A 20,210-nucleotide genomic window follows, 5' to 3' on the forward strand; every position below is an offset into this window, starting at 1 on the left:
TAAGTTAAGAGAGGTTTTCAATAAATAAATATATTTTTTTACTTACTAGTAGTATCATGTTTGCAATTGAGTATACATCAGATGATCAGAATCATTAAAAATAAAAAGTAAGAAAACTCAAAAAAAACATGATTATTTTTCACTCATGCTCCTCCTCTTGTCATTGAATCTCTCCTATTCCTAAGTCCTAACTACTTAAAATAAAAGAATCTTGGAAACAAAAATCATTGTCATTTCCCCACTTGGCATTACTCTTTTGGTTTTTACTTCATCCTGCAAATACATCGACAACAACGACAACATATTCAGTATAATCCCTAGTTTTGAGGAAAGTAGAGCGTAAACAAACCTTACCCTACCTTCGTGAAGGTAGAGAGGTTGAACATGTTACGTGTGTATCAAATCAAAGTAGTTATGAAAAAGGAACTACGACATAAGTATAGCTAAGGTTTGTCAAGACATGTAAAACTGAGGTGAAGTAACATTACCTTATAGAAAAAGGATGATAACTGTGCCAAAAGATAGACGTTGCCACGGGGAGTTTGGTAATTAACAAGTCGAGTTATGCTTCTCCTAAGTGTTACTGAAATGTATATGTAGTCTACGTCGATTCAAGTTAAAGTTAGTCATCAAAATTTCGAATATACACCTGGTCAAAGAAAAGAGGATGGATATTTTTAGAAAAGTGAAGGTGAAACCTGCAGAATCAAGAAAAGAGATAAAGAGGAGGAGGAGTAACCTTTTTCAGTTAGTGGGATAAGAACGGTCCCAAGCGTTCTTCAGGTTTGAGTTTCGTCAAAGTGGTTCCCGCCTGAATCTGGGGACCAAGGAGAAACAAGATAAGGACCACTCAGTAGTAGGTTCAGACGAAAAATCAGAGGTGAAAACAATTCCAGGGAAAGACCAAGGGACATAATGTTTTAAGGCCACTGAAGTAATACTGAGTGCTAAAAACAAGAAGTGAGTCTGTTATTAGAGAAGAATCCTATGAAGAATCTGCATATTTTAGAACAAACAAACATTTCATGCCTGGTGATTATAAGTGTATAATTCAACTTTCTTCACAAATCGATGATAAGCAGTCAAGATATAGGGAGCATACCGAAAGCTGAGGTTTGGTATCCTTCGTTCTTCTTCAAAAGAAGCAGAGTTCTGTATAGCCATGAGAATATGGCAACAGCTCCTCCACCTCGATTCTCGAACTTGAACAACTCATACTTTTCCTCAATCTACTTGGGACCGACTCCACTTCAGCCCAAAATACACTGGAAACGGGTCTATGATCTGAAAATCTAGACTCCCCACGAACATAAGATAATTGCTGAAGACCACCTCCGTGCCACAATATCCGATCACACCTTCAAATATGAAAGGGAAAAGATCAGTTCTAGTCTAGATAACTAGATTAAACATTTTATCGATAAGGAATGCATTATCATTTAACTTGTTTATTTTATCTTAAGACTTCTTGATATGAGCTATTTTGAGATTGACATTTTAAAGGAAAAGCATGTACCATGCAGGCGTTCGTCGTTTCTCTTTCGGGTGCATGTCATCCCCTGCATACCTATCTGAATTCCTTGAATATTTATATGTCGGTGGGAAATATATCTTCCCTTCTTTCCATCCGACAAAAACCCGACCTTGTCTCTGTTCTATGCGTAGCTGTCAACGGAACTCAAACAAAATCAGTCCAACATTGTTGTATAATGAGTTCCAAACTGATTTTAACAAAGAGAATGGATAAAAATTCTACTTAGATTGTGAAAATACCTGGTCCTTTTCCAACAAAGCTCTCCAATTTTGCATCTCAACAAGTGCTTTGGCAGAACGGTACGAGAGTGCAATTCGATAATTCAGATCCCCAAGCCAAATAACTCGGCTAAAAAAATAAGGATAATTGTTAGAGAACGTAAATATTTTCATATGTCAGATGAAATGAAGCGGACCATCAAAATTGATCATATCATTCAAACCCACAGTAAAACAAGAGAATTGGTTACTTATAGTTTTACAGAACTAATTGTATTAAACTTTCTTCATTCCATTTTCCCACTTTCATGAGCTTGTGTTCAAAATCAGCTATGTTGCTTGGGCTCTCCAAAAATACCTCAGGAGGCATCTTGGATCCTCAAAATGTAGTACATTTAGGAGGATCCAACACGAGTGCGGAAGCATTTTTGGAGAGTCTAGCAATGAAGGATCTACAAAGTAAAAAGTGGTCTTACTCGTGTTCAAGGATATTTTCAGGGGACTTCTCTTCATCCGCACCACTTACTCGCGGAAACCTTGTTTTCTTTATAATCTCCATAAAATCTGCATTTCTGCGTAACTCGTCACCCTCTTTCTGACCAGAGGTTAGGTGAGTGCAGACAAAGCAAAAGCTTGTCTGATGCAACATCATACTTACTGAAATAGAACCCTGCAAATCCAAGTAATGGAATAACATGTTACGTATGCTTTTCGATATCATTAACAATAAGTAGAAATACTTAATTTAGCCAAAAATGACTAATATTTCCCATTTAAAATTACCTTATTTCCAAGATAACCCATCAACCCTCTGCCAACACATGATACTTTCATATTACGGACATGTTCCCTCAATTCACTTCGTACCCATACAGTAAGAAAAATGCCAACCATCTGTTTACTGGCTACCAAACAGTATCTTGAGTTTCTAGGCATTCTATTACCGTCTTCTGCACCAGTCACAGGTGAAAACAAAACAGTACTTGGTGAATCTCCAGGACCATAATCATCATCTGAAGAACCCCATCTGGAGAAATCACTTGGCCGCTGTCCCCAAGAATAGTCACTTGGCCTATGAGCAGATGAATAATCACTTGGCCTGTGACCGGAGGAATAGTCACTTGGTCTGTGACCAGACGAATAGTCACTCGGCCTGTGACTAGACGAATAATCACTTGGCCGGTAACCAGAAGAATAGTCACTTGGCCTGGGACCGTAGTCACTAGGTCTGTGGCCCCATCTTATGTTAGGATCAAAGTCACTCTGTCTATGTCCAGAAATAACTCTATCACACACGCTGTATCGTCTATCAAGGCGAGGTTGCAAGATGGATGGATCATTTTCCATTCTCCAACATTGGGGAGTCTGGAATGACCGACGAGGAAATAAGGATGCCTTGCGTCTACCTGACCCCTCGAAATCAGCATTCCATTCAGCAATTGGATCTGGGACAGGAGAAGGAGTATAACAGCCACTACTACCTCCACTACTACCAGGACCATTATTAAGTGTCTTTCGTATCAAAGATAGCCATTTTTTTGCAGGTCCATTGTCTTCAGCTCCAAGGATGTTACCAGCATTTAGAGGAACTATTTCTTGAAATCTGATTGAAAAAATCAAATTTTGTATCAGTCAGCTACTATAAAGGACAAAAATTGTAAGGATACATAATGACAGATCTTGAAACTCATACCCAAGTACATAGATATCTGCAGGTGGTGCTGAGTGAAGCCAATCATCTAGACTCAAATTACTTGATGGTGATTTTCCACCCACGTTCCACGTAGCAACGAAAACGCTGTGCCAAGAACAAAACACAATCATGCTTCTACTCCCCAAAAAGGAATAGTTTAGAAGGACATAGATTTATGAAGAGTACAAACCTGTAGTTGTGTACATTTATAATTTGAGGGTGATCAAGATCAGCTCTTCCTCGTCGGGGACGTTCCATACTCCGTGAAGAATTTGATTTTTCTACTTATTTGAGAAGGCAAGGTGATATGAATTAGCTTAACAATCGGTGAAGAACAAACTTACATATATACTAAAAACTGGGAAATGTATTCATGCATTCAATAGTACCCTGTCACTAACCTGTTTTAGTTTTCTTAATCGTGCAATGCTCCCTCTCCGAGATGCTCGTTCTCCACTCATCGCCACCTAAAAAGATGAGGACATTCATTTATGCTTCAATTCACAGTTGAAGGGTAGGTAAAGTTGGTAAAAATCAACCAAACTTCATCAATATTACTAGCAGAAATAGAAAAGATTAGCTTTAACTTTAGCTTGATGACATTTTGAGAACCTAATTAGAGAATGTAGCCATCAAATTCAGTAATAGATAGAGAAAACAAGACTTATTCTACTGATCCACGAATTCGAAAATTCAGGCATTTCCTTAAATTATAAAATTTCAGTGTCATCTAGAAATTTTACTAGTACCCTTGTAATTCTTAATATTATGCAAAAACATTCACCAGTCAGCAGAGACATCAAACACAAAATATGAGATCTCCCATCTACCCATCCACCTCCAAAATGAAACAACAAACAGAAAAAAGAGAAAACAATAAAAGATTCACCTCCAACTGCTCATACAACAACAACATAACCACTGAAATCCCATAAGTGAGATCCCAAGACGGTAAAATAAACGCAAACCTTACCACTGCCTCGCACAGATAATTCAAGTGCTCATAATTTCAAGAAAACCCCAACTCACCAAAACAAAGTTTCTCTTTTTTTTTTCAAGCTCAAAACCAGAGGACATCAGATACCTACCTCCATAAACAACTTCATCAGACTGGAATTCTTCAGTTTTTCCCTTAATATTGAACCATTTTCTGACAAGTTTCTTTGACCAGGAGAGCTTCAGCAATCAAAACAAAATGTCAGCAAAATAAACACTTGTAGAAATGCAAAAATAAGAAATTACTTAAAAAAAACAAAAATTACAATTTCCAAGAAATGAGAACAAAAAGGAAAATATGCTTAAGACAACTCATGTATTCACCTTGCTCTTTTTGGAATTTTCATCTCTCATTTTTTCACTATTCCTTCATGCACCCTTCTTTAGTTTCAACTTACAATACACAAAATCATACAAATAAAGAATCAAGAATCAATAAAGCTCAAAACTTTATCAAGAATCACTCTTCTTTCTTCTTCTTCTTTGAAATATAAACCAAAAATCCAACACCCCAAATAGACCAAATTGCAAATGAGGCACTAAGAGAAGTTCAATCTTGGGTATCTCTTAAAAAGCATAAAGATTGTTCCTTTCTTGTTCAAAATCACTCTTGTGATATATGGGTATTATTATTTTTAACCCAAAGATTTTAACACTATATAGAAGAAAGAAAAAGGGGGAACTTGAAACAAGAGACAACTACACTACTTTAAGTTAAGCACAAGACAATGTAGGCCAAAAATAGATAAGAAAAATTAAAGAAAGAAAAAGAATGAGAGAGAGAAAGCAAAAGGGGGTCCTTCTCTTCTTTCTTAGTAACCAGCAAAGTAAAGAATTTGAACAGAATAAAGTGCACATAAACAAGAGAAGACTGATTTCTTGCTTTATAAATTTCTTGTTTTTTCTTTTGAACCTCAAAACCCAATGTTATATGTCGTTTTGATGTGACTTTGTGAATAAAACGACTTGGTCAATTGCACTAAAGATGTGCTCTAATTGGTCAGCAAAAGGTGGAAGGGTGCAAGATTTGGTTAGACTAAAACTACCCCTTCTTTAGAAACAAAATTTCTTTGGTCTTACAAAATTAAAGTTTTATAAAAATAAAGGCAACTAAAGATAAAGGCACAATGTGATGTTGTTGTTGCAGCAGTAATTGTAGTACTATACAATTTTTTTCCACCCGACCTTCGTAGTTTATATTGAAGTTTCGATTAAATTTGTAGGGTTCATTCTAGGGTTCAAACCTAAAACTTGATTAAAAATGAAATAAGTTCATCACTGTACCACAACTCATATTAATACTTATCACATATATAATCCTAGTGTTTGAGTCAGCAAGTACAAAACATAATATCTCACATGCATTATTCGAGTTTCCTCTGGTTCTTTTTTAAATAATTGTGATACTCTTGCTAGCTTACAAATACATTGACAGAACAATTGAACAAATAAGAAGAAATCACCAAACGTTTTTTATTTTTGCTAGAAATTTTACCTTAACCTACTTTATTGATCAATATGTTGTACACTTGGTTGCTTTTTTATCTATTTATTTATTTGTTTCCATTAAATGTGTTTGCTTTTTGTTTTTTGTTTTTTGTTTTCTTCTTTTTCTTGGGTTTTGTTCTTATTATATGGAAGGAATGTTTTAGGGAAGGAGGAGTTGTCAATTGTTTGTGAATAAAGGAATGCTTGTCTTACAGGCTTTCTGGGATTTAGTTCTCTTTTTCTTTCTTTTATTTATAAAAAAACATTACATTAGGATAACATCATTTTTGTTAACTTTTTTGAGGGGTATAATGAAGTGTGTGAATCAATGCACATAGTAAATAACAAATTAACAAATCAACTGTTGCTAAATAATCACAACAAAAATGGATAGAGGATTTGGAGTGCAAGAATATTTTGTGAATCAAATTCATCTACCTTTTTGTGTCCACACTGCAGCCTAAGTAAAGAATGTAGATCATTAATGTCTAATGACTCTTTTTTGGTTATAAGCACTAATTTATAATTTTAGGGCCCGTTTGGATGGGCTTAATAGAAGCAGCTTTAAAAAAGTACTTTTAAAAGTGCTGAAACTTATTTTTAAAATAAGCAGTTATGCGTTTGGATAAAAGTGCTGAAGTTGCTATGCCGAACATGAAAAGGGAAAAATGGAAGAAAGAGATGTTAGGGTTATGTGGGTAATTTGGAGATTATATAAAAATATTAAGGGCAAAAAGATAAAAATGTGGTCAACTTAAAACAGCTTATAAGCTAAAAAAAAAAAAAAGCCCCCTACCCCAGCTTTTAACTTTTGGCTTAAAATAAGTGTTTTTTAACTTAAAATAAGTTATTTTGAGTATTGCCAAACAGCTAAATAAATCAAAAACCAGCTTTTAAGTCAGTTTGACCAGCTTTTAAGCTGAATCAAACAGGCTCTTAGTTAGTAAAAATGCAGAACATATCAATCATCAATTTGCTTAATAATACTATGTGTATCATATAAATGTGACTTAGGGAAAATAAAATGAGGCAAAATATCAGATGACAAATCAATAGTCATGTGCAACAAAAAAATATCCATTTTAATTTCTTTTTATTACTTTCATATCTTTTTAAGTTTAGTGTTTGATAAGATTTTGAATCAAATTTTAAAAATTTATTTTTAAATAATTATTTAACCATAAAAATCTGAGCAGATCATAAAAATATGATCATCAAATCCCCAAAAATAAGCTAATATAAGTTTTTGGATGCTTCTCAACTTCAAAAATTATGATCAAACAATAACTAATTTATTTTTTTAAAAAAATACTAATTTTAAGAAAAATGAATTCTGAAAAGATAATTTTCATTTATTATCAGACTGATTCTTAATATAAATTTTTGGAGGAAAATTCTAATTATTATTCTCTTACTTACCTTATGATCTTGATACATTTGCACTTCTGGCCTTATTTTAGGTAAATCTTTCATTTCTGTCACTCAAAGGCAAATAATAAATAATTTATTCATGAGATATAAACTTATTTATACATTATAATATTGCACAAATTATGCCCTCCTACTCTTTAAGAACTATACTTCAAATAGACATTAATTTAATTTCTTGGTGTAAAAATTAAAAATCCATTTATTTGAAGGGAAAAAAAACATGCAATTACTTTCACATTAATAAGTGAGGTGAACATTAGGATTCCTTTGACCAAATTTGATCCTAATTTATTAGATTCAGTCTTTAGAAAAAGATGAATGGAAATTATAAATATTCAAATTTCTTTATTTAAAATAAGTGTATCGATCAATATTTAATGAATTTTATTTTTTCTAAAAATAAAAATTATGTTTGAGGCTCAAAATAAGCGTGGTGCCTTAATTTAGGATGTTGTGGTCCTATTTTATTTTATTTTTATAAGCCGCCAAGTAATAAAAATTTTGACTGGTAAAAAATAATTATTATGGATTTATAGCTTCCCTTTTAGGAATATGACTGATCATATTAAAGGGGTTTTTCAAATTAATTTATTTAATTCCCAGTTTCTTTATTTATTTATTTTTTCTTTTTATTTAGGAAGAAGGGACCAGTTTCATAGTGGTACTATATATGTCTGCCTATACTATTGAAAGAAACAATAACAACATTTAAAATTATGTTTAGCTTTTTTTTATTCTAAAGTGTGAATATCGAACGATATTGTAGATCTCACTATAATAATTATGTTTTTTTTTAAAATAATATTTCATGTTATATTTTTATGACATTTTGGTTATAGTAGTATTTTATAATTATTGAGATAAGTAGTGTTATTGTAAAGATATTTGATTATATTATTTAACTAGTAGTTTAATTGAATCCAAATGCTCGCTCTTATATATCAATATTTTATGTAAAGTTTCGACTTTAGCTATTTCGTCTATATATTCACATTGTTTAAATTCTCTTGCGGAGTTCTTTTGTATATGTAAGTAGCTTGCCTTTATTTATAGCTTCCTTCCCTAAACTAACCTCCTCTACCACATTAATTTCTATATGCTACTATGAAAAGTCAATTTGTTCGATTCATAATCTTCATGCATTCAAAAAAGGTGAAAATGTTCTTTTTACTACAAGTATAAAATTTGTTGAACTCCATATAATAGTTATGTTCAAGTGAAACTCAGTGAAATACACATAATTATCAATATAATACTTATCCAAACTTAATGAATTTACCTGCATCGGTGTTTATATCAAACTAATTCAATTTCCACTATTATGTGATTGAATGAGTAGAAAAATAATAAGAAGAAACATCGAAGACAAAATATGGGGGAAATTTTCTGAGTGATTTTTATTAAAGAAGGAACAACTATTTATGCTATTGCAAATGACAGAAAGATAAAATAATCTAAGAGATAACAAATTTTGCACATCTGTGCAAATTCTAGACAAACCATCTAAGAAGAGAATCTTATGCTATGTACAAAAGATGATAAAATATAATGGGATATGAGTGAATGAGCTTTCTTGATTGATAATGTTGATCTGAATGTTTAATTATGAATATTGAGTCAAATTTGACTTTAGGAACAGATCCTGCGACCTGTTTCTCTTCATTCTTCATATGAGACTTGAATTTAGAGAGTAAAACCTGAGCCTGGTTTTCATAACTGCGGTCTGACCTGATTTTCGTCATCATTCCAATACCCCCTTTTGCAGTGATTAAGACCTGGGTCTGGTTTTCATAACTGTGGTCTGATCTGATTTTCATCATCATTCCAATAAAAACACATGTTAATTAATTAAAGTTAAGTAAAATACATTATAAATTTAAACACATGACATGTATATCTTGAACTGATGTAAACACTCGGTGTGAATAAATTTTAACTGATTTTGTCATTATTATAAAAGCGAAAAAGTGATAGTTTGTGAATTTTTATTTGTTACTATATAGTCCGCTCCCTCCTCCGGGCACATATGAATCGGCTTAGCCGTTTTGAGCTAATAAATAATTAATCAACAATTGAATTTGAACTTTTGAATAATTATGGTTGACTTAATCATAATTCATGTATAATCATACTTGTAATAGTGAAAAAGAGGGACTAATTAATCCTTGATGTGTTTCATGATTAATGGGCCTAAGTAATTAATCAATAATAAGCACAAAATCATATACTAAAGTTTAAGCAATTAGTTAAATTCAAACTGACGGCGGAAGTGGTTCTATTAGGACCCATAAATATATTAAATATATTATAAGTCTTGTCACAGACAAATGAAAAGGATACTATATATTATATGTAGATTATTATTAAATAAATTATACTCCGTCCGTCTTTTTATTATTTTGACATCTTATTTATTTTATGACATCAATAAATAATTGTATATTTAATTTCTAAATTATCCTTATCACTAATTATAATTACTTTCGTATTGTATTTTTCAAAATATTGTATTTTAAATAGTGATAAAGTAAAATTATTATTTTATTTACAGATTCTCAAGAAATATGTTTAGACATTGAAATTCTGTGTGATTCTACTAGACGTATTCAATTTGAATTGAGACTTTAGAAAGTTTGTTCAGTTTCAATCAATTTTCTTGGAGACTACTCAATCTTAAACCCTAGATCATGTTGATATTAATCGTACTAAATTCTCGTAAAAGAACATGTAGATATATTTTATAAAAGCCATAAATATTCATATAGAGGTCAAATCTAAATCATCATAAATCAATAAAATCACTACTAACGTCCTCGAATTATGGATAAATCTTATGAGAGAAAAATTAAGGGAGGAACAAAATTACACCCATACTATTATTAATAAAATATTTATATTTTTTTTTAATTTTATTTATTTAATTGATTCACATTTTATATATTTAAAATCTATTATAAATAATATGTAAAGTCAATAATAAACCAGTATTATTCGACCGAAGGAATATAAACTTGCATAAAATTGGAGTAGCTAGCCAAGTGTAGCTTCCACTACTATGAAATCCTTTGGGTCCTCAAATTTTGTGAATCATTAATGCTTGGAAAAAGAAAAGTCCTTTTTTGTTCTTTCATTTCTCAAAATTTGTGTTCAGTGGATATCTTAGTTGTCAATTTTTTTAAATCAAAAGCCAAAATTATAAATTACAGCCAAAAAAAAAAAAGAAAAGAAAAATTGTCTGCGAAATTTTGTCACTTATCTGTCATTAAATTATGCATAGCTTAATAAAATGTTATAATAATATAACTAAGTAATTATTTGTCACTAAAAAAAACTTAATGACAATTTTTTCGATTTAATTGTAGAACTATTTGTCGTTAATGCTCCTTCTTTTAAGTAGTAATAGTTCAAAAAATTCTATTTGATATTTAGCGGCTAGCGCCTAAAATGATGTTTGGATTAGCAGCACTTTTGGTTTTTTAGTTATTAAAAAAATCTAATTTTATTTTTATGATATTTGACTAAGCATATTTAATTTTTAATAAAATGTGTTTTTTGGTTTCTTTATGCAGAAGGTATGGGAAAAAATTATTTTTTGATTTTTGTGATATTTTAACGATTTTTGAACTCTTTACTTAGAAAGTATGTTATATTTTTGCGTATTTTTTTAGAACTATGTATAAGCTACCATTCAATATAGATTCTATAGAATATAGATTAATAATACAAATTTTAACATAACACGTAAATAATATAAAAGTAAAATAATTAGCAACTGCAGTAAATTTATGAATGTTCACAAGCAACAGATAGAAATGCACACTTCTTGATTGAATATTAAAAGAATTAAAATCATAATTTTATTAATGACTAAGACCAAATTAAAGTTAATTTATTATACATAGGTGGTTAAATTAGAATATATTCACACGCATGCGATTATCTAAAAATTATATTCCCACGCATATATGAATGCATTGCATATATTCTCTTTTAAATATATTCTTATCATTTTATCATATAAATTTACAAAAATCCATTATCCAAAAATTCAACTATAGTCAGATCCTTTCTTAATTTCAGACTTAAAGAAGGTTGAGGTGATAATAAGAATCATTTCGGAACTCTAGCGTTTTAGAGAAGGATTTAAAAGCTCTTTTAACATGTTGTGGAGAAATTAAATTTCTCTATTTTAAAAAATAATTATTTATTTGTAATATTATGAATATTATCAGATTTTGATATATCCAGAATCCAAATATAAGTATTCCGAGATACGGAAAGTTAAAATTAGATGTAATTTGTTCTAGATACATTGTATCTAAGTAGAATAGCATGTATTTGGGCTATATGAACAAATCTCGCTCGCCTTTCTTGCCTCCCTTGTTATTTGAAGTTTTGATGATTTGACAAACACAGGGACCTTGTGAAGGTACCTAGTTCTCAGCTCAATATGTTTTTTGACTGTCAGCTGAAGAAAGTACAAAAAGTTGGTACACAGTCTCCAACAGCAGCAGAGGCGTCAGAAACTTTTACCAATGGCATGGCTTTAAGGATGGTGACCTTTCTATACAAGGACAACATCTCCATACACTCTTGCTAGTTTTTGCAACTTGAAAAAGAAAAATCAAGAACTCTTGCAAAGGCTGAGAAAATTAAGGAGAAGAAATATTTCAAACGATTCAAGTTGAAGTGAAGATAGCGTGTGTGTGTTCAGATTTCGATCTGATATTGTGAATTGATCCTAAAATTTATAAAGGATTTAGTGTGGTCTGATCTGGAAATTCTAAGTTAGTAAGTTTAACTAATTTAGTGGGCAACCTGTGTGTTGCTCAGAAAATCCTAAATAATCAGTAGGTTGATGATTTAGTGGGTAGTCTGTAAGATTGCTTAGAAAATCCTAAGTTATCTAGAGGTGATAGCTTAGTTGGTAGAATAACATCTACTTAGGCTCATCAAGCAATAGAGTTATTGCTTGATAGTGAGATTAATAATTTTTTCTCACATTTGTTGTAACCAGTTTACTTTGCTCTTGAAGATTAGTGAAACGGTTTGAAAATTCTGTGTGACAAGTCGTGATTACACTCCCTTGAGCAAGGAGGTTTTCACGTAAACTCACCGTGTCATTAATCTGCATTCATTTACAGTTGTTATCTTTTTAGTGTGTCAAGGGACCTGGTCCATTGACTTGTAGTGGACGCACAGATTCTAGCATCCCTCCTCTCTCGCTCACCACTCTCATATGTACTCGTATCCCAAATACATACTGATATAAGTATACTTTTATAAAATTAAAAAATGAAATTTTTTATTTATTTTTTGCAAAATAAAAATTTATGCATCAAATTTTACATTTTAAAGAAAAGAAATCACAACTTCGAGATTAGAAATCCTACTAATAAAAGGATTTGAGATTTGAAATTTTATAAATAAATATTTCAAAACTCAAATCGTATGGTCATAACTCAAACACCTACTACTATGTTGGAAATATTATTAACCTATGGTCAATTTATGTTTTTTCTAAAAACAGGTCACAACATGATAACATATATTTATAATTAATTAGACTTCCATGCCCTGGCATATTTATTAAGTGGAGTTTCAAATCAAGCTTATCTAATCACCAAAAAATCAAGATTTTGTAGAAGTTTTATTGCGATGCAACTTTTTATTTTATTTATAGCTTCTATGTGTTGTCATGGAATCATTTCAAGACCTAAAAAGTGAATATTATATATATATATATATATATATATATATATTTGTTTTGGGCCTACCAAATACCAATATCTTTAATTTTGGTTTCTTTTGATTTTTTGTTTGGATTTAAAAGTTGTTACTATGTTTCATTGAAAGGAAGATAATGAAGAGTTCTGTTTGGCTGCATTGAAGTGTGCTGCCAATTTTGGGTCTATTCATTTACTTCGAAACCGTTTTTTGATACACAATTTATACTCTTATCTTATCTTTCTTTCTTGGTTCATTTTTATTTATTATATTTCGCTTATTTAAGAGTCATCAATTTTGACCAATATTTTTAATGACATATTTTTTCAATAGATTAAGATGAGAGATTGCAACTTATAGTTTTCAAGCTTTTAAATATTAAATTATTATAATTCAATTTATCTCGAAAAATTAGTTAAATTAACTATTGTAAAATGAAATGTGCCAGTAAAAATGAACGGAGCAAGTATTTCACCATCAAGTTCAATTTTGTAAGGTAAGCTTGTTGAAGAAATTACATTTAATTCATAAAATTTTCTTGGATGAAATAACTACGATAAATTTCACTTTTAAAATCGTTGGTCTTCATCACTTACCAAGAATTTGACCAGAATGACATTTTACCTATATTATTTTACCTTTTTGAATATTTTTACATTTTAATTTTAATATCTATTAACTAAAAAATGAAAAAGAAAAATTAATTTATTCTAAAATTTAAAAAATAATACAAATTTTTAAGTTTTCTGATTTAATTTTCTGACCATCTAGCATTATCCTAATAACTATTCAACAATTGTATATGCTTATCGTGTTGCTTGATTAGCACTAAATAGCTAAATATAAATCTCCATAGTCTATATATTTATTAATTGCACAAAGCTGTCTGTTCCTTTAATTTTGTTGCTTTTTTCTTGAATGAGTATAGTTAAGGTTTTATGGATTAGTATAGTCTTTCAAGCTGATAAAGTGGCTTTTATTGATTACAAATAATTACAATTTGATATTGTAGAAATAATGTAGCTATTTTAAAAAAAATATTTTTTGTATTTTTAATAATATTGAGCTAGTGGAAGACTATGGGAATTATTTAAAGTTTAAAAAACTATCAGATATGCTGGCTTTCTTATTGAAAAGTAGAGGCATCTTTCATTTGAAAATTTGAGCAAAATTAGAATATATGTGATCGCACTAACAAGTCAATAATTTAAAGCAATTTTCAAAGTCAATATTCATTTAAAAAATTATATATATTATCAGTATTTTAATTTCATATTCGATATTCGATATTTATATTGAATCCGATTTAATTAAAACTCACATTAGAAATCATTGGACTATGAGCCTGTTTGGCTCAGCTTAAAAGCTGGTCAAACTGACTTAAAAGCTGGTTTTTGACTTATTTAGCTGTTTGGCAATACTCAAAATAACTTANATTTAATTTTCTGACCATCTAGCATTATCCTAATAACTATTCAACAATTGTATATGCTTATCGTGTTGCTTGATTAGCACTAAATAGCTAAATATAAATCTCCATAGTCTATATATTTATTAATTGCACAAAGCTGTCTGTTCCTTTAATTTTGTTGCTTTTTTCTTGAATGAGTATAGTTAAGGTTTTATGGATTAGTATAGTCTTTCAAGCTGATAAAGTGGCTTTTATTGATTACAAATAATTACAATTTGATATTGTAGAAATAATGTAGCTATTTTAAAAAAAATATTTTTTGTATTTTTAATAATATTGAGCTAGTGGAAGACTATGGGAATTATTTAAAGTTTAAAAAACTATCAGATATGCTGGCTTTCTTATTGAAAAGTAGAGGCATCTTTCATTTGAAAATTTGAGCAAAATTAGAATATATGTGATCGCACTAACAAGTCAATAATTTAAAGCAATTTTCAAAGTCAATATTCATTTAAAAAATTATATATATTATCAGTATTTTAATTTCATATTCGATATTCGATATTTATATTGAATCCGATTTAATTAAAACTCACATTAGAAATCATTGGACTATGAGCCTGTTTGGCTCAGCTTAAAAGCTGGTCAAACTGACTTAAAAGCTGGTTTTTGACTTATTTAGCTGTTTGGCAATACTCAAAATAACTTATTTTAAGTTAAAAAAAAACTTATTTTAAGCCAAAAGTTAAAAGCTGGGGTAGGGGTGCTTTTTTTTTTTTAGCTTATAAGCTGTTTTAAGTTGACCACATTTTTATCTTTTGCCCTTAATATTTTTATACAATCTCCAAATTACCCACATAACCCTAACATCTCTTTCTTCCATTTTTCTCTTTTCACGTTTGACATAGCAACTTCAGCACTTTTATCCAAACGCATAACTGCTTATTTTAAAAATAAGTTTCAGCACTTTCAAAAGTACTTTTTTAAAGCTGCTTTTATTAAGCCCATCCAAACGGGCCCTATAAGGGGTTAAAATGTTCCTTTAAAAAGTGATTTTATCTCAGTAAAACTCAAACTCAAAACTTTTAATCAATAATAAAACAATACTTACTACTCCGTCAAAATCTTTCATGATCAAAATCAAGTTAACTATAGTCTATAAGGATAAAATACATGAGTAATCTTGAAAGAAAATTGTGCTTTGGACATAAGAAAAAATAATCATATTCTATCTAGTGTGGGAGCCAGAATGATAATTAGACACTTCGATTAGATGTTTTTAGAGGGCATTTTGCACTAGGTTAGCTAGCTTTTTAAAATTATAAATTTTTGCTTTCAACTGAAAGGGAATTTTTTTAATAATTAAATATATCTTCTACATACGGACAAATATATTTTTAACAATATCATTTTAACAAAATATTGTTATAATAAACAACACATATAATATAACAAAATGTATAAGATTAGTTCTGCGAAAAAAACATAATTGTTATAATATAATGTATTTATAAAGTGAACAAATATTATTAAAAAATTTAATTATATAACTATGTCTCAAAATAAATGTCACTTCATCTCACGATTTTGAATTCATTACGAAAAAATAGTAAACAAAGTATGTTTATTATATTATCCCAATTTATTGATTGTAGATGTTTCTTAAAAATTGGGCTCAATATTAAGAAAAAAAAGTAATTCTTATCTTATATAGATGATATAGAGTATATAATTTTTTGTATTGTCAACATTCCTCTTTTAACCTATAATTCCTCTTCATTTTATATGTATTTCTTTCTATAAATAGTTGAATCACAATATTTGTCATTTTATAAATTTATACATAAATTATCATATTTTACCTATTATATACTTGATAGATTAATTAATTAATTTTAAAAATATATTTATCATTTATTATAAAGTTGACTTACGAAAATATTAAATAAGAATAAAATGATAAAATTACAACATTTCTTAATATAAATACAAAATAAAATAATGACATATATAATAAAACGGAAAGAGTAATATTTGGCTTGCAAGTTACAACATAAATTTTTGGATTGCATATGTAAAGCTTCCGGATCCACATGCACAATTAGGATGGTAAAATCATTAGATAATTGAACATTGCATGTAGAGTTAAGTGGCTTAATTATAATTGAACACACGTTCAACATATTCTTTTTCACAATTTGACTCTAAAAAAAATTAGAAAAATTACTTAAATATAATTTGCTCATCAAAAATTATTTTTAAATGAACTAATCAAATAGAAATTGTTTTCTTTTTTTTAAAAAAAAAAAAAACTTTTCTAAAAAACTATTTTTAAAATGGAAAAGGCTCATATATACCTTTAAACTTTATTTCGGCTTAAAACTATCATTTCCGTCATACTATTGGGTTAAAAGTACCCTTCTTATTAACAGAAGTTGTTAAATGTCACGTGAATGTCATATGGATGCCATATTACATGCCAATTGAATTCCACTGCCACGTATACTAAATAGAAAGGATCAAAAATACCCTTAAACTATTCGAAATAGCTCATATTTACCTTTAAACTATATTTCGGCTCAAAACTACCATTTCCATCAAACTATTGGATCAAAAGTATCCTTCTTATCAACAGAAGTTGTTAAATGCCATGTGGATGACCCATTGCATGCCAATAAGGTTCCATTGCCACATAGACTAAATCCCTAAATCCTAATTATTTCCCCCCTCATTTTATTATTTCAGAAATGATATATTCACCCGTTCTCCCTCATTTCGCGGCTAGGGTTTCATACTTTTCTTCGTGGCTGGGTTTCAAAGTGGATATTCTTGCTTGTAGGTTAGTAAATATTTTTTCTTATTTTATTATGTTTACGATTTCAAAGCATGATAGTTAGGATTTCACAATTTTCCCCTAATTTCGCAGCTAAGGCTTCGTAACTTTCTTTGGGCTGAGTTTCAAAGTGGCTATTCATGGTTGTAGGTTAGTAAATATTTTTTCTTATTTTATTATGTTACGATTTCAAAGTATGATAGTTAGAATTTCACAACTTTTTCGTCATTTCGCGGTCAAGGTTTTTCTGAGTTTCAAAGTGGATTTTCGTAGTTGTAAACACAATAAAATAAGAAAAAAGTTTACTAACCTATAACCATGAATATCTACTTTGAAACCAAGCGACGAAGAAAACTGTAAAACCTTAGCCGCGAAATGAGGGAGAAGGGGTGAAATCATTTCTGGAAAATAATGAAATGAGGGAAAAATGAGTAATTAAAATTTAGGGATTTAGTCAATGTGACACATGTGGAATTTAACAACTTTCACTAATAAGATGGTCAGTTTTGACCCAATAGTTTGATGGGAAGGGTAATTTTGAGCCGAAATATAATTTAAGGGTAAATATGAGCTATTTCAGATAGTTTAAGGATACTTTTGACCCTTTTCCTTTTAGTCTATGTGGTAGTGGAAATCTATTGGGGTGCCATGTGATATTCACATGGCATTTAACGATTTCCGTTAATTAGAAGGGCACTTTTGAACCAACAGTTTGACGGAAAGGGTAATTTTGAGCCAAAATATAATTTAAGGATATATATGAGCTATTTCAGATAGTTTCAGGATATTTTTAACCCTTTTCTCTTTTAAAAAGTACTTCTGAAAATAAGTAATTTTTAACAGTAAGACGAAACAAACTCTAACTAACCAATCTTATATTTTCGAAACTATTTTTTTTGGTGGGAAAGTAAGTTGGAAAAAAAAAAAGAAAATGATCAAAGACTCAAAAGTGATTAACGTTGGTTGCTAGTAATATTTTTCATAGTGGACAATAATCATATCAAAACAGTAAAACTTGTTTCAACTTTAACGTTCATGTATAATTAAGCTAATTAATCCAATCATATTAAAATAATGAACGCCAAAATATTTCTCAAAACGCCGTTACAAATCCCAAGAGCTACTTTCAAAATGATTATTTTTCCTACTCTTTATTAGTACTTCACATTATTTGATTTTCCAAAAATTTATTTGATTAACTTTTAAATTTATATAAATTAGATTGTTTAATATTTTAATAATAAAATTTAAATATATTCATTTGATAATTATACGTAAAATATATGTATAAGTTGCAACAATCTTCATACATGTTAGATTTTTGGCGAAAATTTATATAATTTGATTCTAAAAAATTAAAACATGACAAATATTTTAGAACAGACAAAGTATCTCTTAATCAACAAACACACAACTAAAGTAAACCCAAGAAGGTTTTAGCTCATCCATAACTCCTTTTTTTTTATTACTTTTTTTCTAAAATAAAAATAAAAATGTTTTTTTTAGTCTAAAGAAATGAAGATTTACGAGGCAGTCAAAAGGAATGGAGGCAAATAGTAGTATTTTGATATTTTTTTCTTTAGATTCCTTCTTTTTTGTTGCTTTATTTATCTTTTATTCTGCTTTATGGCCCCATTCTATAGTAGAAATCTTCTTCTTTTTTTAAAAAATTGGAAAATTAGCACTTTAATCCCTTAATTATCGATAATATTTTTTATAGATATCCATGTAATATTTTATTAAGTAATAATTAAATATATTTAATCTTTAACGAATCATCAAGGGTTAGGAGTAACTTTTTTCTATTATTTCACACTTGAGAGTAATATAATTCTAAAAATGGTCTAAATGTCACAACTCACATTCAACCCCTATATAAAAAGACCAAAACAAATTTTAATTAATAAATTAGCCAAATACTACAAAGATCGAAATGAAAAAATTTCAATAAATAAAGAATCGAAAATACAATTATCTCTCCTTTTTTTTTTTTAAATTAGGGAAAAGGCTCAAATATGCCATTAAACTTTCAGAAAAGACTCATCTATGCCATCAGATTAAAGTTTGGCTCGTTTATGCCATAACCGTTAAAGAAAAGGTTCATTTATGCTATTATTTTTTAACAGTGGTTTGGCAAAACCATTTTTTACACGTGGTCAATTATAATTTGGCCATATCATCAATTTTTTTAATAAAAAAATTGAAAAAAAAGTAATTTAATTTTTATTCAAAATTATGATTTTTTAATTAAAATAATTAATGACGTGGCCAATTATAATTCGGCCACGTCATCAATTTATTTAATTAAAAAAATATAAAAAAATCAATTCAATTTTTTTTGAGAATTATGATTTTTCTTATTTAAAAATTGATGACGTGACCGAATCGTAATTGACCATGTGTCAAAAATGGTTTTGCAAAACCACCTTTAAAAAATAATGGCATGAATGAACCTTTTCTTTAACGGTAATGACATAAATAAATTAAGCTTTTAACAGATAGCATAAATGAGCCTTTTCTGAAAATTCGATGACATATTTGAGCCTTTTCCCTTTTATATTATATGCATGATGACTCATCATTTTGTAATTTGTAGTATTAATTTTTCTTTTTCTTATTTTCGAAATCATAGTCGATCAAGTGTGACAACCCCCTCGGGATTCACATATTCAGGTATTGTCTCTGCCATGGGCGGCCATTCGCTCTTTTAATCCCCTCTTATTGGCATGCAGCCTCAAGGGATAATCGAACCCGTGACCTATGGCTCCTTTACATCCCTCCCAAGGAGATCGCCTCTTACCAATTGATCTGCAGATCAATTGGTAAGAGGCGATCTCCTTGGGAGGGATGTAAAGGAGCCATAGGTCACGGGTTCGATT

General features: G+C 29.6%; 1 protein-coding gene across 1 annotated transcript; it reads right to left on the bottom strand.

Moving 5' to 3' along the window:
- LOC107031734 (type IV inositol polyphosphate 5-phosphatase 7-like) lies at positions 1-5,309 on the bottom strand. The gene is made up of 13 exons (XM_015233194.2): positions 4,766-5,309; positions 4,534-4,621; positions 3,847-3,912; positions 3,636-3,726; positions 3,446-3,550; positions 2,536-3,355; positions 2,229-2,422; positions 1,774-1,882; positions 1,517-1,665; positions 1,103-1,358; positions 740-817; positions 489-649; positions 1-273 (listed from the first exon to the last, which is right to left on the bottom strand). Exons 1-10 carry the CDS (start codon positions 4,793-4,795, stop codon positions 1,136-1,138), a joined length of 1,875 nt encoding a protein of 624 aa, XP_015088680.1. The 5' UTR covers positions 4,796-5,309; the 3' UTR covers positions 1-273; positions 489-649; positions 740-817; positions 1,103-1,135.
- Positions 5,310-20,210: the final 14,901 nt, after the last annotated feature.

Source organism: Solanum pennellii, chromosome 9, assembly GCF_001406875.1.
Source record: "Solanum pennellii chromosome 9, SPENNV200".
NCBI lineage: Eukaryota > Viridiplantae > Streptophyta > Magnoliopsida > Solanales > Solanaceae > Solanum > Solanum pennellii.